The 27,584-nt window shown below is 42.8% G+C and overlaps 1 protein-coding gene across 3 annotated transcripts in view; it reads right to left on the reverse strand.

Annotated features, from left to right (window-relative positions):
* ATXN7 (ataxin 7) overlaps positions 1-27,584 on the reverse strand; it is a 132,381-nt gene that overhangs the window by 24,536 nt on the left and 80,261 nt on the right. For all 3 annotated transcript variants that reach the window (XM_065933349.1, XM_065933348.1, XM_065933350.1), the window contains one exon: positions 25,264-25,368. In XM_065933349.1, the coding sequence (XP_065789421.1) occupies positions 25,264-25,368 (105 nt within the window). The remainder of the gene's footprint in view (positions 1-25,263; positions 25,369-27,584) is intronic.

Here is a 27,584-nt window from a genome sequence, read left to right on the forward strand (position 1 = left end):
TTTGCTTTTGCAAGATTTCCTCTGTAAGAAGCACTAGGTGAACACAGAAAACGACTCTTGGTTGAACTAAGCCATGTGAAAATAAAAGAACACCCCCTCTATGTGCTCACCCCCACCAAACATCCACCATCCACCCCAGTTCACCATGGACCTGAGGAGCCACGTCACCCACAGCTGGTGTGACAGCTTTCCCTCCATTTCGGATACCCTTCCTTCTACCACTTCACAGCAGCTCACAACCTGAAACGCTGCTGACCCCTACCCTCAGAAGCACATGCCAAGCTGTTTTCAAGGAAAACTCATATTAGAATATTTATGTATTTTTCAAAGTATTTAATACACATGCAACTGTGCTACCATTCTTGTTAGATTCCTATCTTTCTCAGTGTCGCTGCTTAAGTTTTTAGTGTTTGTGCCCATTATCCCATTTTTCTAATGAGTCTCTTGTGGGTTTTATTGCACAACTCTGCATAGTGCAGTAATTTTTTAGGAATGCGTGTTTTGTTATAGCAGACTGACTGCAATTTCAGTTTGTTCTTTCAATTTTCGTTTTTTCCTTTTTGGCCACACCGCATGGCATGTGAGGTCTTAGTTCCCCAGCCAGGACTGAACCCATGCCCCTGGGAGAGGGGCACAGAGTTCTAACCACTAGACCCCAAGGAAGTTCCTGCCCTTTCAGTTTTCTATTCTCATTATAGTTCACTCTCTCTTTTTCTTCAGTTAATGCTTTTTTTCCCCTTGTCTATTAACTCTTGATATGGGATTTCGCATTAGAAAAATCAAGATTCAAAGCTTTCTAACACTAGAAGTCAGCTGATACACCAATAACTTATCAAAAAAGTTATATTTCCTACTGCAATAATAAAAGCTGTTAAAAAACTTAGAACGGCAATCTATCATGTGAATTTCTTTCATTCACTAAAACTTGAAACAGACTCTGTGTGTGTGTGTGTGTGTGTGTGTGTGTGTGTGTGTGTGTGTGTGTGTGTGTGTGTGTGTGTGTGTAAATGTGATTCTGGCTGAAAAGTGCTAGCTCAAACCCTCATCATGCTGCTGAATTAAGCTGTTCCTTCACATCATGGTCTGCTAACTTATTCACTGGAAAGGGCGGCATCTGGCTTTCCCTTCACGAGAAAATAAAGATGAAAAAACCAAATTAAATTATAGTTGTGCTGGACTCTCCCCAACCTTTCAAGCTGGGCCCTTAACTTTCTTAAGATTTTAAAAAGTGTTTTGTTTCTAGATCAAAAGGGAAATGGGCAACTTATGGGTAGGGTTAGGGACCTTATACTAAGTGGACAAACTGGTGGCCAGATGCTAAGCATAAGTGCAGTGTGGTTTGGTGAAAAGTCCAAGTTGAATTTTCAAAGCACTCCTCTCTCCAGGGCCTAGCACTGGCCCAGAAAAAGCACACTCTGTCCCTAAATGAGGAGGACCCTGTGAAGGGCTCCAGCAAGCAGGAAAGATAGGCAGACAGACAGACACAGATATAGTGAAAAGACAGAGCATAGACAGAAAGACAGACATGGGTAGGTAAGGGTGCAATGTCTATGTAGCAGTGATAGGTCAGGGGTGACTACACAAATAGATGTGGAGACAGAGAGGGCAAGAGATGGGTGCATCGGTTTTTCTTTCTCTTGTGACTTGAACATGTGACACCACTGCAGGCCAGGGTAGGATACTGGGATGGGTAGGGGACAGGACAACTTTAAGTCTTCCAAAACAGAAAGTAACCAAGAATACTGAGCTTATAATTAATTGTGGATTTATGCTGAGATTCAAATTTAAAAAAATGGATATACAAGTGTTGACACCTAGGTACAAACCAAAAAGGAGTTCAAATCAAATAATTAGATCTTTAAAAGTCATATATATTGAAGAAAAAAAAAAACCCTAAAAATAACTTATGATGTACAACTGTCAAAGTGAGGATACAAACCTAAAATGCAGTAAAAAACCACGTAACTTCAAGTCATTCATGCTTGAAAAAAATCTACAAAAATACCTGTCATTTGTTAAGTGGTCATCCCTTGGCCTACAGGTCTATTTTTGAAAAACTTTTGCATACTGTTTTTCTACAACAAATATGGTTTACTTGTTTATCAAACACATACTTTTAAAAAAGAGAGATCAGTTGGTCTTCTGGTCTCAATTCCACACATGCCAAAATAAAGCAAGGCCTATTATCACTCCCAAGCATGGTATCAATTTGTCTCACTCTTCAGGAGCATCATGCAAGAGCAGGCACAGCAGTGAACAGCTCAGAAAACCCCACAAAACTATTTTTACTCAAGGCCCTTTTCTGGTTAGCCCTAACCATCTTCCTACAGAGCAGACACTGCCATGATCCCCTTTCCAGATGAGAAAGCCAAGGCTTTAAAGGACTCAAGTTGGTTGCCCAACATCACCCAGCTAACCCAGAAGCAGGATCACCATGCAAGCCCAGGAAGGCTGACTCTAGTGCCCAGGCTGGAGCCAGGACAGTCCACCTGCCCTTAAGTGGCGTGATGAGCAGACCACGATGCATAGGCCAAAGGCGGGTGGAAGGGAAGGGTGATGGCGGGTCATATATCCTCTTTCCAAGTGCTCAGCAAGTGCAGGCTATTACTTGGGCTGCACAGTCGGAACGCAGACAAGTTTAAGACAAAGCTTTGGTAAATTTGGGGTGGGGAGCCACAATCTGTTCAAGGGAAAACCAGGTTGTTGTAGACTTACTCTCTATTTTGGAAGTTGCTAACCTAAAGGTTAGCTATGGTCTCAGTCAGTGTTGCATTAATTCCCCCCCCCCCCCCAGGGAAACATTTAAGATGGTTTTAAGAATGATTTTTTTTTTCTAGAAAGTGCTTGTCAGGCTGCGTTTCTGGCTTGGCTAAAAACAATTATTTACAAAGTTCCCAGACGCATATGCGCTACAAAGAACCCATGAGGAGGAGCAGCAAATGCCTGTTTCACAGGGTGAGACTGGCCCCCGCTGCCCAGCACCACTAGGCAGGCTTGCAGTCACGCTCTGCTCCTGGTCATCTTCCTGACAGAGTTTGTTGGACACACTCTCGATTAATTAACCAGTTTGAATAGAATCCAAAGTAAAACTGGAAAAAAAAAAAAGTCATCCTTTTTTCTTTTTTTTTAGTAGATCACTTGAAACGGCAAGAACTTTGGAGTCAGAGACACGTGGGTTCAAATCCTTGCTCTGTCACTAACTAGCTAGGTGACACCCTGGGCAAAGACCTAACTCTACCTACAGACTCTTCATCTGTCAGGCCTACCTTGCAGGGAGGCAGGGATTAAGTAACAGAGTTGTAAAGCCCACTGCGGACCAGGGACTGGGAACTCCACAGCAAGGAAGACAGAGGCTCCCTGTAAAGTTCAGGTGGTGACGATTACAGACACTAAGTGGGAAAGGCCTGCTGATTATTCAAGCAGGCAGAAATCACTAAAGAACAAGGCAAACCCACTGCACCTTCTCCAGTGTGGGAGAAACTTAAGTTTATAGATTTAGTTTACATGTCAGTCCAGGAAGATAGTAAGTTCATCTCAGTGGACAGTTTGGAACTTTTACAATTCATTAAAAATGAATACATTCATACACCAACCAAAAAAGACATTTATTCAAGATAAAATTACTTTATAAGTAAAAAGCTGGCCCATTTTCCTAAGAGAACTGAGTCACTTAGGAAGAACTGCATGTGAAAAGAAAGAAAGTGATGACCAAGTTTATGGATCCAAAGGTGGAAATTTTATGTAGATTATCTAAGCAATGATTCCCAAAACTCCCAAATTTTTCTCTAAGTAAAGCTCACAATTGTGGATGGGTTAGGGTAGGTGAGGTTAAATAGAATGAATACTCTGTTACAGAAAGACCTTTTTTCCCTTCTTCTCTTGGCCAAGCCATACAGCTTGCAGGATCTTAAGTTTCCCAACCAGGGACTGAACCCATGCGCCATGCAGTGGAGGTGTGCAGTCTTACTGACTGAACATTAGGGACGTCCTAGAAAAGCCTTATGAGAACTACCAACCCACAGGTCAAGGAATATATGATTTCATGATGTCTCTGACAGTCCCATTCCACTAATACTCTATAACTACTCCCATTGAAAGCAAGGATTTTTAATAATCAAGCTTACATATGGCAATAAAATGTAAAACAGATCCTTTGGCCAGATATAGCAAGTAATAACTGTATACACCAAAAGCTCAGTTTAGAAACGCTGGGTCATTCATTAAGCAGACCTTTCAAAAAATTAAATTGCTTGACATTCAGGTTGGAAATAACTGCTATGTTTGCTACTCATAGGTCCTAATTAACCCAAAGTAACCATCATATTTCAGTTTTGGGGCCACCAAACACAACTAACAAGGGGTCAAACTGGCATCATCTGTGTTTCATAAGGAGTATGACCCCTATGAAACATCAAAGTTCAGGACTCGAGGCAGACTATATCTAAGCCTGCATGATATATATATTATATATATATATATATTACAGCAACTGACCAGGCATACCCAATTTAGCAACATCCTAAGCAGTATCTGAAACCATGACTTTGGGTTTGACGTAGCTATTTTTTTCCCTAGTAACTATTTAAAAAAAAAAAAATTAGCACACGTTTAAAGTCACATCACTGACTACATGTGGACTTAACACATGTAACAACATCTCCTCACCGCTCTCACTGTCAACTTCCCCCTGTAAGCATTCTTGTTCTTTCTAAAAGCAGCCTCACACGTCTGACCAACAAACAGTCCAGTTCTGCTCCTGTCCTTACATATTCCTTCTTAATCGTAAATCTGCTTCTTCTTTGATCCAATTTCTGGAGGGTCCCCAAGGACCTGATTGGAATACTCCAGAGCAACCAGTGCATAGTCTGATGCTAAAAAGGAAGCGAGTCAGTGGGACTGTGCCTGGAATGTTCAAATCTCAAGCTGGGGGATCCAGTGCTGACCTCTGACATGCAGTACCTCAAAGGGCAGTGAGCCAAAAGCCAAAACTGGAGCCAGGAGGCGCCCTCAGAGCACGCTTAGGTGGGTTACCAACGGCACTGGAAAACAGCGAGGAAGGAAAAGTCTTTACCACAAAGCCCGCGGCATCATTTCCACCAGAGAGACTTAACTGAAAAGGATGATTTCAACACTGGCTGCCCTAACAAATTAGTCTCCAACTGCAACTTCTGCCAGATGCATTTTTCCTCCCCCTAATGCAGAGGTGTTTAAAATTCAAACATAGGGGGAAAGTGCAGAAATGAGAGTCATTTACAGCACTTGGGCCACTTGAAACAACTTTTAGCCAAGGTCTATAATCAAATTATCAAGCTCTTGAAGTCAGTGCTCTTTGACGGAAATAAAAGGCCCACTAAAGTATTCCAGGTCCCTTGGCATTTCCACGTCTCTGGGCAGGGCAGCCCTGCAGCATCCCTATTCACACTGGCTGATGAAAGAGAACAGATCACAAAGGGCAGATTACAAGGGGGAACGACTCCCAACTCCCCAACTCCAGAGGGGGAAGGGACAGGCGTGAATGGATTGTAAATAATGTTGCTAAGAAAGGACCACAAATATGGCAACCTAAGATAATCCCCTTGCCAGGAATTCTTCCCAGGGGGGCTGTTCTTTCTGAACTTTGCTTTCAAGTATGTGAGAAATATGAAGAACTTATTGAATATCTGGAGGTAGCCCTCCCCCTGCCATCTTAACTTGTAGCTCTGTGCAAACATTAGGGAAAAAAAAACAAAACAAAACATGGCCTTCCAAAATTTCAAATACTTTATTAAAGGAGATGGAATGATAAAGAAAAAGAGGGGAGACCGAATGGTACAACAACTGATCACCTCAGCTGGGAGAATAGTATCAGTTCTTCATCATTGTTTTCTTAAGATCTTGCTTAAGGAAAACTGAATGGACCGAAAAACCAGTTCATTTCCTTCAGGGGGCCCTTCCTATGCTCCTGCTTAAGGTGCAGACTTTGAACTGAGAGTTATCATCATGATCTCAGACAAACACACACAGATGTTTCTCAGCATATGTAACTTTGGGGAAAAGGCTGTCACTGCTGTGAGCAGAATGCAGCCACCAAATAACGCCACCTCTGAGACGTTGCTGTCACCGTTTCAGACTATGGCAGGGATATCATGCAGTGAGCGACATGCTGGCTGACACTTCTCCTTTGCTAACAGTCGTAAGCACCTCTCTCTGCTGTCTTCAGGACGCATGGTGTCAAGCAAATGATACTGACAGAGTACAGCAAGCACTCGTCCCACCTGAAACAAACCCGATTTCAAGGTCTGAATGATGCACAGCATTCCCTGAATGCACCCCTTGGTCTCCCTCCATCCACTGAACTGACAGGTCTGCGTGCCTCAGGTATCAATGTATGACAAGGAACAAAAAGCCAAGACAAGAAATCCACCAGTCTTCAATTACGTTTGGTTTAATCCTTTATCTGTTGGGGGAAAAGCATCCTATACGTTCAGTGAACAATCACTGTAAGTTTAGCCTTCTAACGTGCTAACACCACGTGCAAATCAAGCGGCAACACCCTCAGTCCTTATACAAACACCTCTGTAGTCACGTCTGGTCTATAGTTGGGCCTGGGTTCCAGTTTTTCTCTAATGAGAGATTCAAGGCTATCACCAAAATGCACAAAGAATTAAGAAAAACAAGCTATGTCTTTACTACTGCTACTGCTGCTAAGTCGCTTCAGTCATGTCAGACTGTGTGACCCCATAGACGGCAGCTCACCAGGCTCCTCCATCCCTGGGATTCTCCAGGCAAGAACACTGGAGTGGGTTGCCATCTCCTTCTCCAATGCATGCATGCATGCTAAGCTGCTTCAGTTGTGTCCGACTCTATGCAACCCCACAGACAGCAGCCCACCAGGTTCCTCCGTTCACAGAACTCTCCAGGCAAGAACACTGGAGTGGGTTGCCATTTCCTGCTCCGATGTCTTTACTACTCCAATCCAAATTGTACACACACACACAAAGGGTGAGGGAGGGAGAGTGAAAAAAATTAAAGGAACCTGGCAGAACTTCAAGTAGAAGAGTCCTTCTCGTTTTTGTTTTTTTTTAAACAAAAACTTCCGTGTGGGAATCCCCTTAGGGAACAGTGTCCTCTGAGGCCAGAAAGGAGCAACAAGTCCAAGGTGCAACAGAAAGAGTGCTGCACTGAGTTGGGAAGCCACATCTTTACTGCCGTGTCCCACTAGTTTTGTGGCCTTTACATTCCACTTTATTGGGGAGGAAGGAGAGGAAGGGGTGAGAAGACCATGAACCTGGGAATAACAACCACCTCAAAATAACAACACAGCCTTTAAAGCCTCCTCATTAAATGAGCTCTGTTAATAAGGAATGGGTGATTCATGACTGAACAATGCCAATGTTTTGATGAGTTTGCAGCACGTGTTTTTTTTTTCCCCCTGAAGACCGAAAACAGCATCTGCCCCACCTACAGGCCGGGGTTGTCCACTAATCAACACCAAAGCGATATTCAAAAACGAAACCAGAAAACAGCAACTGTAAAACTGCCTGACGAGAAGTAAAAGTTTTGTGTTTTGTTTTCTTTTAATGAACAGCAGTTTGAATAAAGGTTTACAATCCTGTTTGTATTTCAAGTCCTGAAAACCAGTAGCTGAAGTTCATCCTCAATTAAAACCATCCGGTCAAGCACATTATTGCAGGCGGCATGAAATGTGAATCCAGTGAAAACTAAAGATCTCAACTGTCACCTCGCTTCCTGCTTTCAGAGGAGGCACGAGAGAGTTAAGGTAACTTTGAGAACAGTCGCCCAACCCACCCGAGCAGAATCAGCTTGGCTGTACTGGCTACCTTAATAACACAACTGAAGGAAAAAAAAATAGTCTTTTCTGGCAGGCAGTCAGTAATTAAATTTTTATACACTCAATTTAAGTTACTGAATGACTTCCCAGGGTTACTGTTTGTATTTTGAAGTTGTTCTTCCTCTTGACACAATGTTCTGCTTGCAACTTTGCTGCGGAATTGAAGAATCCGACAAAACGGCTTTCAAACACATTCTACAGGAAACACTGTGAACTGCCTGTCATGAAACCTCACTCACCGCAAGTGAGATAAAAAACAAACAGTCAAAGCGTGTTACAACGTTCCTCCATTTTTTAGAGAGCGACGTAACCACTGCTCTCCCTGTTTGGAGATATGGGAACCGTTGGGTGCAAACCTCAGCATTTTGTGGGAGTTAATAGCAAACTCAACTCCAGCCTGTGCCTGACCTTTGGCCAGATCACTCGAATGACATTTCAGCATGGCTCCTGTGGCTGGCCAGCCGGCGGGGCAGCAGCTAATCCCTCCTGTTGCCATCACCCCCCTGCTCAGCGGGACTGCAGGGCGCACTCACCGCCGCTCAGCCCGAAGTGCTCTGGGCCTGCCGGCGGGGCGGGACGGCCGCCAGAGGACCGGCCTGTGCCAGCTCGCCCCGCTCTGCTCTGCTCTGCGTGGGGCTCCGTCCTGCTCCCAAAGACCTAGCCCACCTTCCGCATGCTCGTCCAGGACCGGGCCCCCAGCCAAGCCCAGCCTCTGAGAACTGCCTCGGAAAACTTACCCGGGAGAGCTTTCAGCCCCGGTGCGGAGGAAGGGCTGCTCTGAGGAGGCTTCTCGTCACCTTCCATTCACATAATTTGGTTGCGCTTCATTGCACACTTGCTACTGCAGGCTTGCATCATGATGTGGGTCTGCCCACCAACTCCAAATATGCTCCATGTTTGGTCTTATGTAACATTTGCTACTACTGTAAAAAGCACTTGAATTACAAAGGTCCTGGCAGATCAACAGAAACAAGGGGTGGAGTCTAATTCCATCTAATATGGTCACAGAAGGCGTCCTGGCTGGTGTAAGTAATCCTTCTCTTGGAAAGGCTGCTGGCCAAGACTGGAGGAGGATGGAATTTATGAATTTAACCTACTAGAATGTGAATTACTCACACCTGATCTTCCTGCATAACTTTACACTGACAACTACTACCAGGTAAATCAGAAGATTTAAATGATTCTTTATATATCTATACTTTAAGCCTAGACAGAACTAAAAGTTTCTAATATTATACATTTTTACAAATATCAGCAGTCTTTTTCTACATTCTATTTCCCCAGTATCTATACTTTAAACAAACAAAAGTTTATTATATCTAAGAATAGCTTTCCTTAAATCTAGTAAGAAAAATCTTCACCCATTTTCTGTGCCTATTTGTAAAATAGGTCTAATTTCAGAAAAATACACTTTATTGTCCACAGTTCAAAAGCTGGATAACTGACGAAAGCTGGGGACCTTTTAGGCTTTTAATCTAAAAACTTCTCTAAGTGGATCCTTGAAAACCATGTTTTCCTGGTTAAACAGGTTGCCTGTCTCCACCGTATTACACTTTCCGCATCACTACTCCTCATCCTGCTAATCGCCAAATCTTACTATCAAACAGACATGGAAAAAAGCAGCCAACTGATATGAGTTTTATGATAATAAAGGCTGCACACATAAACAGACTCAGATGCCTGATAGTTCAGAATGAACACTTTTAAATGTCAAAAGGAGGGGGGAAATTCCTCTACAAAATACCATCACCCAACACAGACTATTTGGCAAAAAGTCATGAATTACATGTGTGGAAAAGATTTGGCCTGGAAGGGGTGGGAAAGAGTTGTGAGGCATAGGAAATGGCTTCTGTTAGAACAGACACAAATTCTAAATTTACTGTAAAACAAAAGAGTAGCAGTCACATTGCTTTGTTTTTACAGAAAGCATTCATATCCTAACCATGGCAGCAATATTGGGATCTAGAGGGCTTCTGAAACTAACTGTTCCCCATCCCCCCTAGATTTCTGATTCTAACAATGCAAAACTATGGTGGTTCTTAAAAGAGATCAGGACACCAGGAAAGAGCCATAAGCCGGAAGTAGAAGCACACTATGAGCAAATCCTTCCAAAGTTAATACACAAAAATAAGACAATTAGGTTAATTCACTGAAGGGTTTGTTAAGCCGGCAGAAAAACAAAACAAAAACATTCTACTGCTGTACTACCTGATTACAACAAAGTCTTAGCATCATTTGCTGCACCCACTGCCCGCCCACCCCACCCCCCCGCAAGGGGAGCTGAGGAGTCTCCCCGATGTTGTCAATGGCAGAACTGAACTGAGGGAAGAGGACCTACGCAGACCAAGTCTCAGCTCCACATCACTGCAGTCGGAAGCCTGGGCAGCAGACTCCTTGCCGGTCTCCCAGCACAAACACTCACATTTCTCAAGTTCCCTTTTGTAGATGGTGCTAGTGCTAGTAGGGAAAACAATTCTTATGAGAACCAACCAAAGTAATAAGACAATGTGGGGAACAAAGTCTTTCTGTAACCCTGAAAAATTTCAGGGTGAACTTCAGCAAATGCTTTTAAATACTACACACTACAAATGTTCTTAAGAACTACAAAGTATTCTTAAATATACCTACATCTTCGTATATAAAGGAGAAACTATCCAAATTTGTTCTGAAGACCTACATCAAAAAGGGGATGAATGATAGTGCAAACCAGAAAAATAAAAATCGATACAATAAGAATATACACAAATACACAAACTGAGCATCTAAAGCTCAGACTGAACTTTTTAAACACACACCTCTCTTAATGCCCTAATTAAAAATGTTTAAGCTAATGCCACCCTGTTCTGCTTGAAAAGCATTATTACTCTTCTTCAAACCCTAACCAGATACAGTTTATATTGATATTACATTTCCCTATGATGGCTCATTCAGGGGACATGGTCATATTTCTTCTTTCTTGTGAAAAGAAATAAACAGACTACAGACTAAAAAAAGACTACGGACTAAAATACCATTTTAATAGAATAACATCCATGCCTTACAGACCAAAAATTACAGGTACTGGCTGCGGTGTGGATGGTGCGCACTCATCAGCTTTACTCTGGTTGCACAAAGCGAGTCCTGAACCGACACAAATTCTGTGAATTAGCCTGCTCGCAGCGAACCAGCGAACCAGCCGCAGCGGGGAGGGGCTATGAGGGCCCGGCTTTGGCCTCAGCACTTGGCGCTGTGTAGTCTTGGGCGAGCGACCTCTGCCCCTGGGGGTCTGCGTCCTCCCCTGGGGAGCGCTACTTGGGCCTCGATGAGGAGTAGAGCAGGTGACACATGTGATGTGGTGCCTAGCGCCTCTGAAATGCTCGACAGATGTTGGCTATCATGATCAGGAAGAAGCAGAAATTGGATGGTGGACGTCACTTGAAATAAAGGAAGACTGAGATAAAGACAGCAGTTCCCGTGATGAAAATTAGTGAGGTCCCCGACAAATCTGGGGATCTCCCAAATCCCACCCTGAGAAGCCAGCGGCCGTGTCGTCTGGCGTTCTGCAGGGCGCCGAACGAGCTGCCGGCAGTTGGGAAATCCTGTGCTCCTGTCACCGGCGGCAGCCAGCTCTCCGGCTTACAGGAGCCCAACAAGCCTCCACTCACTCCGCTTCAGCGTCTCAGCGGGCCGGGCGAGTTATAATTGGCCTTAATTGGCACTTACAGGAGCTTTAACATTCCTTACCTGCTGCCAAGGAGCACTTGAAAGGGGGAGAAAGTATTTTCAAACTTGGAAATACCGAGCAATTCATTCAGCTGTGGGCCGGGATGCCTGCTGTCCAGAATCAGATTAGCTTCACCAAGAAACTGCCGCTGTGTTATTATCCCGTGCTCATTAGGTGCTCCCGCCGGATTAGGAGAGGTGGGAGATGGGAGCTTAAATGGGATCATTCACCTTGGGGGCTCATGGCACACAGCCCTCCTCTGGTTGGCATCGTCTGCTCTGTTTGGTGGACGCGCCTTCAGGGCTCAGCCACACTTGGGGTGTGTGTGTCCCTTTTCAGCTGTTCAGATTGTTCAAAGGCAGCCAAATAAAGTATAACCCCATGGCCTGATTTACATAGGCTTTGTGTGAACCACAGTCTGACCTCAGCCCAGTCTTTATTTGAGACACAAAGTGAACACTGTTAAAAGGTGACCAATCACACCAAATTCAAGGAGGATAATGAGATCAGAAATAAAACTGACAATAGTTTTTCACTGGCCCCACAACTGATCTCAACAGAAATTGTTGTCCTCTACAAGTCTACACATTTTGCAAAGAGGAATCTCAGCCTAACTGAACTAGATTTCTGCCCTAAGGTAAATTCCAATCAGAGTAAAGAGAAATCTCCCATAAATGCCAGGAAAACCATCTGTAGTTGTTTAAATGAATACTTGAAAAATCATCACTCGTTTTGAAAAACCTTTTGCCTCATATCACACGGTGAAGATACATGCTACACTGGTAGTAAAAAAGTTCGCCCTTGTTTGAGAAATAGACTTCAAAGTCAAATCACATTTGACTTTAATTACTGTAACTTAAATTACAGTTAATCACATTTGTGAATAAATGGGTAAAGCACCCTAAGAGGCTTTAGAAAAAAACTGGAAGCTTACAAAAATAAATAAAATACCTACTCCTGGTGGCAGTCCTCGCCTATGTGGCTAGCAGAGATACAAAGTATTAACAGACTTCTGGGAAAACAATCTAGGAACAGCTATAAACAAGGCAGATAAGTATCTTTTTTGATCTGGAATCTTTTCCTGAGATTTTTATCCTACAGAAACAAAATGAATGCGTGCAGCGTTTAGCAGGGTGGCTACTGCTGCCTTCTTCGTGGAGGTAAAAGGCAGGAAACAAAGTGAATGTCCACAGACAGAGGGCTGAGGATGTTACCGCACAGCCGCACCTTAAAACGGTAAGCAACCGTTAAAAAGGAGGATTTGTGTTATTCTGGGATCTGAATGGATTTCTATGTGGTTTTGCTGAATAGAGGAGCAGCAGAAGTGTGCTTACTAACAGAATCCATCTTTTGGTAAAAACTATGACCTGTAGTCCCTGCTAATGAAACATGGGATTATATGTGCTTGTAAAGAATTATGAGCATGATAAAAATATAGAAGGATGTATACTAAGTTACATATGAAGAATGTACCAAGTTACGTAGATGAATTACAGAGTGGAGGGGACCAGTACAATTGGAGAAGGCAGGGAAGCAGAAAGAGCCAATGAGATAGAAGGCAGTAGGCCGAACGGAAAACAGCATATTTGAGATTATTACACTTGGGTGTCTATGTAAATATATATGACAGATGAATGCGCCTCATATATTCAGGTGTCAATCAAAAAATCCATAAAGAAACTGACTCAAGTTTTTGTCATAAAAAATTGCACTGTGAAGAAAGCAAAAGAAAAATTTAAACAGCATGAAACTCTGGCATTAAATCAAAGTACCAAGTCCTGACTACGGTACCCATTTTATTTGTTTGGCTACGCAGACGGATTCATTCCAGTAACATGACAAAGCACAGTAAGAATCACAGTGTGTGACGCTAAGCGACTTGGGTCGTGTCCGACTCTGCGAACCTGTGGACTGCAGCCCGCCAGGCTCCTCTGTGCATGGGATTTTCCAGGCAAGAAGACTGGAGTGAGTTGCTGTGCCCTTCTCCAGGGGCTCTTCCCAACCCAGAGATCAAACTCTCGTCTCACGTCTCCAGCACTGGCAGGCAGATTCATTACCACTGACACCATCTGGGGAAAAGGCCTATTAGCCACTCTTGTGAAACAACGCCTTAATTTTCTAAAGCTCACTACAAATCTTCTACAGCAGGAGTTTTAACAATCTTTTAAAACTATCAAACCTAAGAAGTAATGAAATAAAGTTCATACTGGAGTTTATTTTTTACCCAAGGAGAGTATAAATCAAGAACTACATCATGTGAGATAAGGGGCTGACTGCTTATTTTAAATTGAGATAATTACCTTCCCTGATCTGTTTTCATTAACTTTCGAACACACAAGAGGAAAAGCTATACGATTTCTTTGAAGTTCAATTTGAGAACTGTTGACTTAAAAGCAAAACACAAAAGTAAACCTAAATATTGGAATTTCTATATACACAATAAGCAGTGAGGAAGGAAACAGCTGAATTCAACCTCTGCCCACTGCCCCAAACCAGCTGTAGGGGCCTGAACCCTGCATGGGAGGCATCAGTCCAATCAGGTAGTAGGTGCGAGAGCACACAGAAGTGATAAAAACTCCCTCTTCTGGTCAGACACAAGACCACAGCTTAACAGGGCCAATACAGCAGGTGTGTGCGTATCTCAACTAGTCAACACACAAATGGCCTTGCGAAACAATGATTGTCAGGAGAAACGTCTTTTAGCAAATAGAACTAAATATGGATTTATATCCTGAAATGTCCCCTTCAAAATCTGAAGCACAGCCATCCTAATGATTTCTAGATGTAGCAGACAAGTCAGGAGTGACACTGCTGAATATTAATAATTTATTGACTGATTTATGCTGCTGGACACTCACATTTTCATTGCCTCATTCTGGTGACACAGATCATAAGTGTTGATGTTGTTCGTTCAATCAGAGCAGCACTAACCTGGAGGCAGCTCTGATCAGCCTCCAGGTGGAGAATCCATCCACTGAGACACTGACAGACATTCTCAAAGAGTGCATGTGATAATGTAGCTCTGACAATCTCAATGTCTACCAACAGGGGACAGGCTAAGTTAAATACATTGAGGAAGTGAAATAATAGGCAATCTTTTTTTTTTTTTTAAAAAAAGGAAGTAATGTGCATTAACATGGAAAAATAAGCTAGATCACTAAGTTTAAAAAAGTGAACTTATAATAAATCTAATTTTTCATATGTGTGAAGGAAAAAGAAACATACAGCCAAATATTGCTTTGTCCAGGGTCTAGACATGTTCCAAGTGTTTATGTCAACCTGTACCCCTGGAAAGTAAGATGGAAGAGATTCATTTACTTATTCTGACTGCATATTTGTACTCTGTTGTTGGTTCATGTTTTTCTTACATGATGTGCATTACCATGTTAATAATGAAAAAAAAAAAAACCTCAAATACATGTGTTTTTCCTTTTTTATTAGAAAGTTTCCACTACCCAAATGAGAGGATCCTTTTGTTTTCAGGTTTACATGACTAAATTACTGTTTCACTTTAAAACGGCAACAAAAACCCAAAAAGAATAAATGACTCCAAAGTTTTCCATCACTGCAATAATTATTTTCTATCTCTACAATCTTTAGGAAATGTCTAAAGACTTAATGCATATAATACATCATGACTTTTTGTTCAGGTCATTACACTTCATTGGAAAACAAACACACACAAAAAAGCCCACATACAAATTGAAATAACCACCCCATGATCCACAAGCTAAGTAAACCATCCAGCTGCTTGTGAGCCATTCCCTGCCCCTTCTTCTCCAGTTCGTCAGCCGGCCCTGCTGGCCTCCTACTTCTGTGCTGATTCCTACTCCAGCCACAGCTCTCAGCCTCTGCTGCCGCCACCCTGTAGCCCAGGCATCCTCTCCAGACCCTGCACTCACCTAGTCTAGGCAGTGCAGCCCACTCAGCCTCGCCCTGCTTCCGCTCTTGTCCTCTGTTTCATAGAGCAACCACAAAGCAGGTCAAGACCCTTTCTGACTAAAGATCCTCCAGAGACTTTGCAGTCTGCACTGGCAATCCAGCTTCCTTTCATTTGGCCCCAGCACCCCCTTCTCCAACTTTAACCTGGCCCCCTCTCCTCCCCGCACATTACGTTTTCACCTCCTCTCTGGCCTTCCTGCAGGAACTCTGCACCTGCCAGTTTCTGTCTGGAACACTGCTCCTCCAGATCCTCACATGGCTGGCTGTTTTTCATCACACACCTTCCACATCAACTCCTCCGAATGGCTTTCTTTGACTAAGCCTTACCTAAAGTGTCTTGCCCCATTTTTTCTCTGACATTAACCCAAGCCTTTATCACTATTTGAAATTATCTTATTTTACTTGATTTCATCCTATTCACTCCATCCTCTTTAAACAGAATATAAGCTGCAAAATCAAAGACACTGCTTTCCTAGTTCATTGGAGAGAAATGCCTAGACAGGATGCACTCAATAATTATTTGAGTGAACAGTATCCTTGCCAATTTATGGCTTTTTAAAAAAGCCCCAAAGGCACAGATATTAATAAAGGCAAGGATTTCAGTATAAAGAAAAATCAATGCATTTTATAACTAGAAATTAAAATGTAGCTCCTACAAATGGCATAAACAATACCATTTAAAATATATATGCTGATTATATAACCAAGAAAAAAAAAAAGATAAATGTATTGATTAGGGACAAAGTGATCCTTTATCTGATGCTACTGAAGTTACTTGAAAATTTTAATTTGCACTGTTTGGCTGGTGGTAGAGAAAAATTGAATTCACTGCATTAATTTTACATCATGTTCTTCAGTGACAAGAAGCTTAGATCAAACAGTCAACTTGGAATTTCCTTCGAGAATTAAAGTAACATCTACCCTGACATTGCTCACGTTTTGATGTGCCTGCTCTGGTTTGCTCCCTTCCTGGTTCAGCCCTTGACTGCTGGAGAAAGGCCTGGCATATGTCTTTGAAGCAAAAGAGTGAAGTATTTTTGGCTCTGCAACAAATTTCAGTCTTTATACCGACTGCAAAAATATGCCAACCAATTCGCTAGAGAAGCTACAAAATGTCACGAGGCTGGAACAAAAAGAGGAGGAGCTTGGCTTTGGATATTTACTATGATTTACGGTTAAATAAAGTGGAACAGGCCGAAGAGAAATCCAATGACTATGCTAAATCAAGTATCTACCTATGACCATTACGTCTTCAAATTATTAAATGTTCTCTCTGAGGTAATGGGTTTACACTGCTGACCCAGTCACTCTAGGCAACCTTTCAATTCCACCTGAGATACAACATCTGTCATTAATGACAGTTTTGTGACATGTGGAATTCATTACATCTTCTTGAGATTGTCCTTTAACTCTATACACCCTTATTATATGCAAAAGAAACAGATGGTCAGTTCAGTTCAGTTGCTCAGTCGTGTTCAACTCTCTGCAACCCCATGGATGCAGCACACCAGGCCTCCCTGTCCATCACCAACTCCCAGAGTTTACTCAAACTCATGTCCATTGAGTCGGATATGATGTCATCCAACCATCTCATCCTCTGTCCACCCCTTCTCCTCCTGCCTTCAATCTTTACCAGCATTACGGTCTTTTCTAATGAGTCAGTTCTTCGAGTTTCATCTTCAACATCAGTCCTTCCGATGAATATTCAGGACTGATTTCCTTTAGGATGGACTGGTTGGATCTCCTTGCAGTCCAAGGGACTCTCGAGTCTTCTCCAACACCACAGTTCAAAAGCATCAATTCTTCGACACTCAACTTTCTTTATAGAAACAGATGTTAAGTAGACAGAAAATTCAGCCTGAGACACTTTATCTGTGTGAATGACATTTAATTTAGGAGTTTGATCTGTAAACTGGGAATAAAACCATTCATTCAGTGGGTCGCTAACAACAGGAAATAAGATAATACAAAAACACTTTGTGAATCATCAAGTCCTGCTACAAATTATCATTAGTCTGTGTACTTTTAAATTACTATTAGTCCTAAAAAGATTAAGTTATCACTGAAAGTTTCAGAGTAGAATAAGACCCAAACAACTGAAGAGAAAAAAAGAAACATTTTTTTCTTTATCCAAAAACAAAGTTACTTAATAGCCAAATGAAACAACTCATTCAAAATTCCTGAATCCATTACTTTCTACACCTAACTCCATCAGATCACAAGAGGGAGGAAGTGTTCTTTACTAAACGGCAAAACCTCTGCTCTGTGGTACATAGTCACTTAATTACACAACAGCAATCATTGGTCACAACTATGTTAAATTGTTGTCAACAGTGGGATTGGCATTTTTGCCAGAGACAGCCCATGGGATGTCATACAGTAAGATTTGTTTTGCTCACCCAGTCATGTTCTTTGAATCCAATTAATTAGCTCAAAAAACTGAGTAATTCCTATTTATTCATCTTCTGATGAAAACAACTTTTCAGAAAAATATAATCTATGCTAGCACCTAAAAAAATCCACCACCCTAGTGCATTTATTAAGTCCCAACTATGCATGTGGCTGTTAACTTTACAGGGTTTGTAATATCTACAAGTGAAGAAAGTTCTAAGATTGCAGAGGAGTGTCAGCGAAAGATACGTTCATGAAAAAGCCAGATTTATTACATCCCCTTCTGTGAAGAGAGTCTGAAGGGCACATGTTTTACCCCAAGCCCAGGCTTGCACGTCACTTACAGCAATGGGGAGGCGCACAACACGTAGTATCAATGGATAAATGGCAAAGGGTATTTATCTGGGATCCTTCTGCAGATCAACATGAGATTTGAGAATTCTGCTCCCTAGGTAAGGCATTTCCTAGACTAGGACTGGCCTCGGGAGACAGCTCCCTGAATAGCAGAGGAAACCAAATCCGACAGCTTGAGCTGGTGTTTCCCCAAACATGGAGTAGGTATCACTCTCTAGCATTAACAACATTAAATCTCAAGTGAAAACTTACTCCCTTCCTAAATCTCCTTTACTTTTTGTGATAACATCATGCCACTCTGTGGATGACACTTGCCTAAAACGTGCTAGTCTCTCTCTAACTAAGGCAGCAGGCCTCGGGGCTCAGTGCTGGTGCTGGCAAGAGTAGCAACAAATAACTGAATCTTTTCACTAGATTTATTTTCACACTTACCACCTATGGCAAAGGACATCAGTTTTCCCACTGATGACTCTAGTGAGGTTTTCTTTGTGAAAGATTTAAATAGAAGTGATTTGATTTTAAGAAAAAAAAATTAAATGGAAGTAAATAAATCATAAAGATGGAACTTGATGGAGCACAACTGGGGAAAAGGTGGCTGTAGTCCACGTGCTCAGACTCGGGGCTGAGCCACAAGGTGAAACAGTGGTCATCTAACTCATCTGAGGCAAAATACTCTGGCAGCTGACATTCGAGCGGGGCTTCCATTAATTACAGAGATGCTACCAGACGACCGGTCCGAGCTGAATTCACATCACTCATGTATTTCACCTAGGTAGGACCAGCCCACGTCTGCCTAAGACAGGTTGACAGAAGTTATGGTATTCTTCACCAGCAAACTCAAATAGAAGCGGCAGGGCGCAAGGCAGTGCAGCGCACGGCTTCTCAGGACCACCTGCAACGCTCTTCCCGCACAGAACCCCAGGGCCTCCCACCAGTCACTGGCTGACCCCACCTGTTCAGACGCATAGTAAATGTGGATAAATGGAAATACACAGCTTATGCTATTCAGTAGCCAATTTAGGGCCGACACATTTACTATGAATGAAAGTATCTACTGAGATCCCCGACCTGGCTAACACAATCTCAAACGAAAGGAGCTCCTGGCCACAGGGAATGTCACCACCTTAGTCCTCTTTCATACTTAAGGTCTCAGAGGCAATTACTGCAAGATTTCCAGGACATGATACAAAAAGTTAAAAATCAGCTTAAAAAAAGCAGGGCCCTCCTCTCATGCCATCATCCTTGCTAGACTCAACAAATCTCTGAGCGCCGATCCGCGTCAGCCCCTATGCCAAGCGCAGCAATACAAAGCAGCAGCCCCGTGGGGGAGGGGACCGGCTGGGAACACAAGGCATCCGGGCAAGCCCTCGGGCCACGGTCAGCTGAGGGGGCTGTGTGGAACGCAGACGCCTAGGTCCTCTCTCCGGCTCCTCCCAGACCGCCAGTCTGCAGTGGGCAGGAGGAAGGGGGCCACTGAGGCAGCTCCCCTTTGATTTGGAAACACAGGAGGTTTCGGATGCACTGATTCAACTGTATGTTGAAAATCTGAAATTAGCAGTCAGAAACATCTCACTCCTAAAAATACTGAATAACTAAAGAGAAGTACGAGGCAGCCGGGACTATTTCAAAACATTAAAACAACAACTAGAAAGCATGGTATTACTATACAGTTTCCAAGAGAGTCATCTATATGACAAGAGTGATCAGACTACAAAATGGAAATGCCAGAATGACACTACGATCACTCACCATCACTGACCCAGGAGAAATCCTGGTGAATAGTTAACTCATGAAAAGGCAGCTCACGGAGCAAAAATGTACAGACACAACATTGCGGGTGTAGCTCCAGACCAGTGCAATATAGTGAATACTCAGGAGAGCAGGTCACACAGATCTTCTGGTTTCCAACACTTAAAAGTTATGTTTATGCCATACTGTAGCTTATTAAGTGTGCAAAAAAGCATTATGACTTAGAAGAACTGGAGTGAGTTGCCATTTCCTTCTCCAGGGGATCTTCCTGACCCAGGGATTGAACCCAGGTCTCCTGCATTGCAGAGAGACTCTTTACCATCTGAGCCACCAGGGAAGCCCCTAAAAGAACGTATATGTGCTTAGCTGCTCAGTCCTGTCTGACTCTTTGTGACCCCACGGACTGTAGCCCACCAGGCTCCTCTGTCCATGCGGATCCTCCAGGCAAGAATACTGGGGCCAGTTGCCGTGCCCTCCCCTCCAGGGGATCTTCCCAACCCAGGGATCGAACCCAGGTTTCCTGCATTGCAGACAGATTCTTTACCAGCTGAGTTACCAGGAAAGAACACACATACCTTAATTAAAAACAAAAAAAACTGTTTCTAAAGAGCTTCCCTCATAGCTCAGCTGGTGAAGAATCTGCCTGCAATGCAGGAGACCCTGGTTTGTTTCCTGGGTTGGGAAGATGGGTGGATTCCTTACCATCTGAGCCACCAGGGAAGCCCAAGAATACTGCAGTGGGTAGCCTATCCCTTCTCCAGGGGATCTTCCCAACCCAGGAATCAGACAGAGGTCTCCTGCATTGCAGACAGATTCTTTACCAGCTGAGCTACCAGGGCAGAACACACATACCTTAATTTAAAAAAAATAAAACTTTGTTTCCAAAGAGCTTCCCTCACAGCTCAGGTGGTAAAGAATCCGCTTGCAACACAGGAGACCCTGGTTTGTTTCCTGAGTCAGGAAGATCCCCTGGAGAAGAGATGGCTGCCCACTTCAGTATTCTTGCTTCCCTGGTGGCTCAGCAGGTAAGGAATCGGTCTGCAATGCGGGAGACCTGGGTTTGATCTCTGGGTTGGGAAGATCCCCTGGAGAAGGGAAAAGCTACCCACTCCAGGATTCTGGCCTGGAGAATTCCATGGACTGTAGAGTACATGGGGTTGCACAGAGTCGAACACAACTGAGTGACTTTCACTTTGTTTCTAAAAAACGCTAACCATCATCTGAGACTTCAGCAAGTTGAAGTAGCAACAAAAATCACTGGTCAAAAATCACAATAACACAGGAACAATGAAAAAGTCTGAAATGTTTCAAGAATTCACAAAATATGACAGAGACATGAAGCCAGTAGATGCTGTTAGAAAAATAGATTCAAGGAGTTTGCCTGACCCAGAGTTGCCCCCAACTTTCAGTCTGTAAAAGACACACTCTCTGTGAAGAACAATAAATCAAAATGCAAGAAGTGAGGTATGTCTGCAGGTCTCTCACTATTTTGGGTAACAACCTGTTCACAAATTCAGCATAACATTATCAACATGAACTGAGCGACAAGCCTTGCTGCTACTGTAGCTTCCTCCCCGTCACGGCCAGGCAGCAGTGGTTTTAAAGGAACTGTATGCTAAATTTTATAGCAACTGCTCACTTGTTCATAAAAGTCACAGATGAGTATCATTAAGACATGAATTCACAGAAGACTGCTCACACATTTTCACCAAGTTCATCAGAAGGGAAGACAGTAGAATCTCTCCTTTGGCAGGTGCAAGTTCTTCCTAATACAGCAATAAACAGCTTGCAATGGCTACTTAGAAATTTCTTGAATTTCAAAAACAGGTTTTGCTTTTAATTCTGGAAAATAAACATGTAGCAATAGGCCTTCTGGAATTACAACAAAGGAGAACGGGTTGCAAATACTTCTTCCTGGTCCTGGTCCTGGCCCCCGACCACCTCTCTTTTTCCAGATGAGTGAGCTATCACTCCTGAACTAGGCCAGGGACATCACATGGTGCCTTCCTCCACTTTGGGAAGTTGCCCCCAAGCCCATACACCTAGCCGTCTCCAAACCTCCTGTTTATTCCATCAGCATTCCCTTGGCTGCTGCCCCCAAAGAGGAAACTCCTACATTTCCCAATGGATCCCTCTGTCAGCACCTGGCCCTCTTCTTTCCACCAGAGACCCTCTCGTCTCTTACAGCTTGACGAGCTCCCTTGCCACTAGAGGGACCAGTGGCCTGTGTCAGCTGCACTTCCTGCCTTTCAGAAGGCGCTGGAATATGTACTGAGTCCTGCATTCACACCACACCTTCTACTTTGGAAGTCAGCACAATTCCTTTGTCATTGAACATGTATCTTATTAGAAGATGTTATGGATGCTACAGACTGATAGAGAAAAAGAGAAGAAATATGATTTCGAGACACTCTCCCCTCCCCTCCCTCGCCCTCAATATACAGACATTCATTCTATGAGAGACAGAGGAAGATAAAGAAAATCACCTCCAAGAAACGTGCTGTAAGTAAGTGAAGTGCTTCTGGAAGAGGGGACCAAGAGGGCCTCCTCCTGACTAGGTATGGCCTGGAAGAAGGGACACCTGTAAGTGGGCTTGATGCAAACAGTAGCTGTTTCCACACTGCATCATTAAGGCAAATCATTCAGGTGTTAAAAATCCTGCAACAGGTTCCCAGCGACATATCAAGCCCAGGGTGTCTGATGGCACTGAATCTCTCTGAACAGCCCCAGCCTTGCCCTGGCACACAGCTCTGCCCCACGGGGTACATCAGCTCCAGCCAATGGAGACTCTGTGGAGTACATTCCAGACAGCCTGGAATTTCCTGCCTCCGCACTTGCTCCCATCAGCCCTGTGGCCAACCTGGCACCACCAAACATGGCTGTGCAGTGCACAATCTGTGCTACGGTGACGGCCCTGTCCATCCCCATCACAACACTTCCCATTTTAGAGGATCATAGGTGATTTTTTTTTTATAAAGTATTTTCTGCATTTTCCAAAATGGACACGTATTCCACACCTAAAAACTGATGGGGACAATCTGCACATGGGAAAAACAATCCATCCTACTCTTTGGAATAGCCTGATGTGAAGAAGGCTACTTCCTTTAAGAAGTCTGCCCCGAGTTACAGAGCAAGAAGCAATCTGCGCTCCTCCTTATTCTTACGGTTTTGGACTGCTGTGTGAGTTTCGACACACATCTTTCTGTCCCCACAGCGGCAGCTCTTCTCTCTAGCAGACTTGTCAAGTGTCAGGTATGTACAAGGGGCTACACCATACCGCTGCACTTCATCCTCTCTGGGAACCAATGAGGTTGCTATCACTGTCCCCACATTATAAAAAAGAAGCTGAGGTCGGAAAACTTGCTCAATGAGAACAACTAACCTATGGTTCTTACTAGTTTAGATGTAGATCCAGTCTGGTCTGGCTTCAAAACCCATTACTCCCAAATGAAATGAAAATTAAATGAAGTTGCTCAGTCGTGTCCGACTCTTTGTGACCCCATGGACTGCAGCCTACAGGCTCCTCCGTCCATGGGATTTTCCAGGTAAGAATACTGGAGTGGGTTGCCATTTCCTTCTCCAATAGATCTTTCCGACTCAAGGATTGAACCCGGGTCTCCCGCATTGTAGGTAAACGCTTTACCGTCTGAGCCACCAGGGAAGTTGTTTTTTTGTTTGTTTGTTTGTTTTGTTTTCTTTCTTTCTTTTTCTTTTTTAATATTATTTTATTAGTTGGAGGCCAATCACTTCACAACATTTCAGTGGGTTCAGGGAAGTTGTTTTTTATAACTCCCAAAGCACTCGGCAACTGGCTGTCTTTTCCAATACCAGTCACTTGGAGTCTTAAGAGGGAGACCATATCTTATTCAGGTTGGTGCTCACTCTGGTGCCTCACCCAGAAGCGGAAACTCAAAGGACCTTTTTATGATTACAGAAAAGATTCCTTGGGGGAAAAAGGTGGGATGTGATCGTGAAGGTGTGACTTTGAACAATGGCAGTCCAGCCCGACAGAAAGCCTTGCAGGTTCCAAGCTGGACTGTGACTCCGGCCCTGCTGTTCCCCTAGCCTTACTCTGTGATCATCTTCACCTCTGAACTGCTCTCCTGCTTCCACCCTCCTCCCACAGTCTGCCCTAGAGAGAGATGGTCCTGGGTTCCTCCCTTACAGAAACCTTCACTACCCCCAGGCAGCTTCCTCCTCGGGCCTACAAGCCTGTACATGAACAAGGGCCCCGCCCAGAAGGCTGACTCCCATGTCTCTACTTCCCTCACTAACTTCACAAGCCATCTGCAGGTCTGTGAACCGCCACTCCCTTCTGTCACACACTTTTATTGCAGATCCCCGCATGGGTGACCCCCTCTCATCACTTAGGGCTCAGGTCACCAGGGTCACCGCCTTAGAGGCCTTGCTTGAATGCTCTATTACAGAAAGACCCCGTTGCTATTCTGTCTCAAGTCTGTGTTTGCAGTCGTGAGGACAATAATAAAACAACTTGCAGTTATTAAAAAAAAAAAATATGTCCAGTTAGCTTTGCCTTTCTCTCCAGCAAGATTTTGAACCCCATGGATGGAGAAAAGATAACCACATCCCCATGCCTGAAACAAAGTGAGCACTCAAACACTTCTGAGTTGCTACTGGGTATAAAATTAAACTTTATGATCAGAACTCTTTTTTTTTTTTTTTTTTTTACCACTATGACAATGCAAAACAACCTTATTTGGATTCTCCCATGACTGACACCCAGCTAACAGGCCTGGAGTCTCACAGCCCAGGGCAGGCTCAGAGGTTCATGAAACCCCTGAAGTCACAATGCCTCATTTTAAGTACATGCACATTTTGATGGGGGAAGACAGCATAGTTCCATCTTATTCACAAATTAGAACATCAGAGAGATTTAGAACTACTGAATTTGGACATTTCAAAATCACACTTCTTTTAAAAAGAGCCATGTCTCTATATTCTGTATCTATATATAATTTTAACACCCACTAAATTCACAACCATGGGATCTAGAAGAAAACAAATTTTTTACTCCACTGATGCAGTATTTCAACAAAGATTTTATGAAATACATTTTCCCTCTAAGTTTAATAAAAATGAGAAAAATGCACATTCCTTTCAAGAAAATTCAGAAAACCCCTAACATCTGATAGGCATTAACCCATTCAATCAATTAGAAAACCTACTTCCTGATAGAGGGGAGGGGTAGTACACCCCATCCAGGCTGTCACAGCTTAATCCTGCTCTACCTTTTTACCCTCTAATAATGATTTTTAAATGGTTAAGCACTTACCATAATGTGATTGAAATGCCTGTGGTTTGACAACCTGATTACAGTCGTTACACACCACCAAGTAGAAGTCATCGTGGGCTGGACAGAGACCAAATATTGGCATGTCTGCAATAAAGACAGAGAGCATCACTCACTCACGTGGTTCTTGTTAATAGGAAACCATCTGGGGTGGTGATATTTCCTAAAAGAGCTGTCTTATGATAAAGTGCACAGGATAAAGTTATTCCAGTTTAAAAGTAACTGATGTGATGCACCATGACTAAGAAGAGAGAAACCAAATCAGGCTTACGGAAACACCATTAGAAAGGGTTAAAATAAAATGCGTGAGAATTCATTAGTATGAGGTAAAACAGACCAATGTATTAAAATACGATCCATGAATGCCCTCACACAATAAAGCAACTTCAGGAGAAGTCTAATAAGGGTTATGAGGAAGAGTCTGTAACCACAGCAAATGTACCATCTAATGGTTTTATTTAACTATGCATTCTATCCCAGCCATCGAGTCTCTGAGTGCTATGCAACAGTTAAGAAAGAAAGCAGAGGTTTCCCTTAAGAGTAAAATTGCTGGTTTCGTCAACATGTAATACAAAGAAAACTATTTTCATACTTTTTTTTTACAGGTCACAACTAACCTCCAGTCCTTTTGTTTACATACTGATGCCACTGAAGAGAAAGAACTTCAGTACAAGCGTAACACTGCATACATTAATCTCGGCTCAATTACTGGAACAGGGCAAAATACAGGTTGGATTTTTTTATAGTGAGAACTTAATTAAACATAAAACTAGTCTACCTGCATATATATGTAAATTGAAAGTACAATAACTTGATACCTGATAATACACGATTAACCAAAAAATCCTAACTGTGGATAATTAATAATAATTGCAACAACCAAGGGAACAGAGCGAACACTTCAAATCCAGAATCTTAACTCTTTTAAATATTTCAAAATTGGTATTTTACACTAGCTGCTCTACTTAGAATATCTGCAATGAATAGATAATTAGCACATTTCAATTGGGCAAATATTTTAGTAGACCAAATACCAAGTTTAAAGGGAGGAAAAAGATCTAAAAAGCTGATTAGCATCTGCTTTCTCTCCTGTAAGATTTAATTTCACCCTTTTCTACCCTGGGTGAACTGGGTGGTTTTAAAGGAAACAGAAAATACCCTGAGGTAATGTAAAGTGACAATAATCTCTCAAATATCAAATTCCGGATCTAATATCTTCATGTGGCTATAGCTCACATTTTCTTAGACAGTTTCTATTTACACTGAACTACACAGATAGCCTTTGAATCTGAAACATACCAGGGAGCGACATGATTCTGGGATGCAGGAGTGGCACTGAACACGTTCTACATGCTATGATCTCATTTACCTTTGCAATTACTAAGGCACATACCATCATAGCCCTGCTGTGGAGAGGAAGAAACTGATTCATAGAAAGGTGAACTACTTTGTCTAAGTCAATACCTGAGATTTCATTCTGACTCATAAGAGTGGCTTGAATTTGGTCCCTTTAAGACCAGAGGAATACGATTTCTAGAAATCCCTTCCAGACGCCAACTCCAATAAGTTGACTGTCAGGGCTGAACACCTTTGACCACATAAACTGATAAAAGAACATAAGAAGGTTCTAACAGATTGCTGATTTCTGTGACTAAGCTTAACAATTTCATGAAAAGTAAGAGCCAAACAATGTGCTATTTTCCTCGAAAGCAAGCCCACATTGAGTTAAAAATAGTACACGTGGGAGAGGGGAAAGGTTAAATCCATGCAGTGATCCACATGAAATAAGCTACTTTCCATGGCTACATTTGACATGACATTTCATTAAAAAAAAAAAAGACTAGCAGTTTACCTTAGGTTTCATATATCCCTAGGTTAAATGACTCTAATACAAGACAATTAAGATGGAAAAGTTGAATTACAGAAATGGCATACATTCATAACTTACAGCTGAAAAATATGAAATGTCTACAAATATCAAATCAATAGGTCATTAATGAAATCAACTTAATTAGTTTTATTAATTAAACAGTAGCTAAAGCATTAAATTTGGAGAAGGCAATGGCACCCCACTCCAGTACTCTTGCCTGGAAAACCCCCTGGACGGAGGAGCCTGGTAGGCTGCAGTCCATGGGGTCGCTAAGAGTTGGACATGACTGAGTGACTTCACTTTCACTTTTCACTTTCATGCGCTGGAGAAGGAAATGGCAACCCACTCCAGTGTTCTTGCCTGGAGAATCCCAGGGACAGCAGAGCCTGGTGGGCTGCGGTCTATGGGGTCACACAGAGTCGGACACGACTGA

The sequence above is a fragment of the Muntiacus reevesi genome, chromosome 4 (genome assembly GCF_963930625.1).
Source record: "Muntiacus reevesi chromosome 4, mMunRee1.1, whole genome shotgun sequence".
Classification (NCBI taxonomy): domain Eukaryota; kingdom Metazoa; phylum Chordata; class Mammalia; order Artiodactyla; family Cervidae; genus Muntiacus; species Muntiacus reevesi.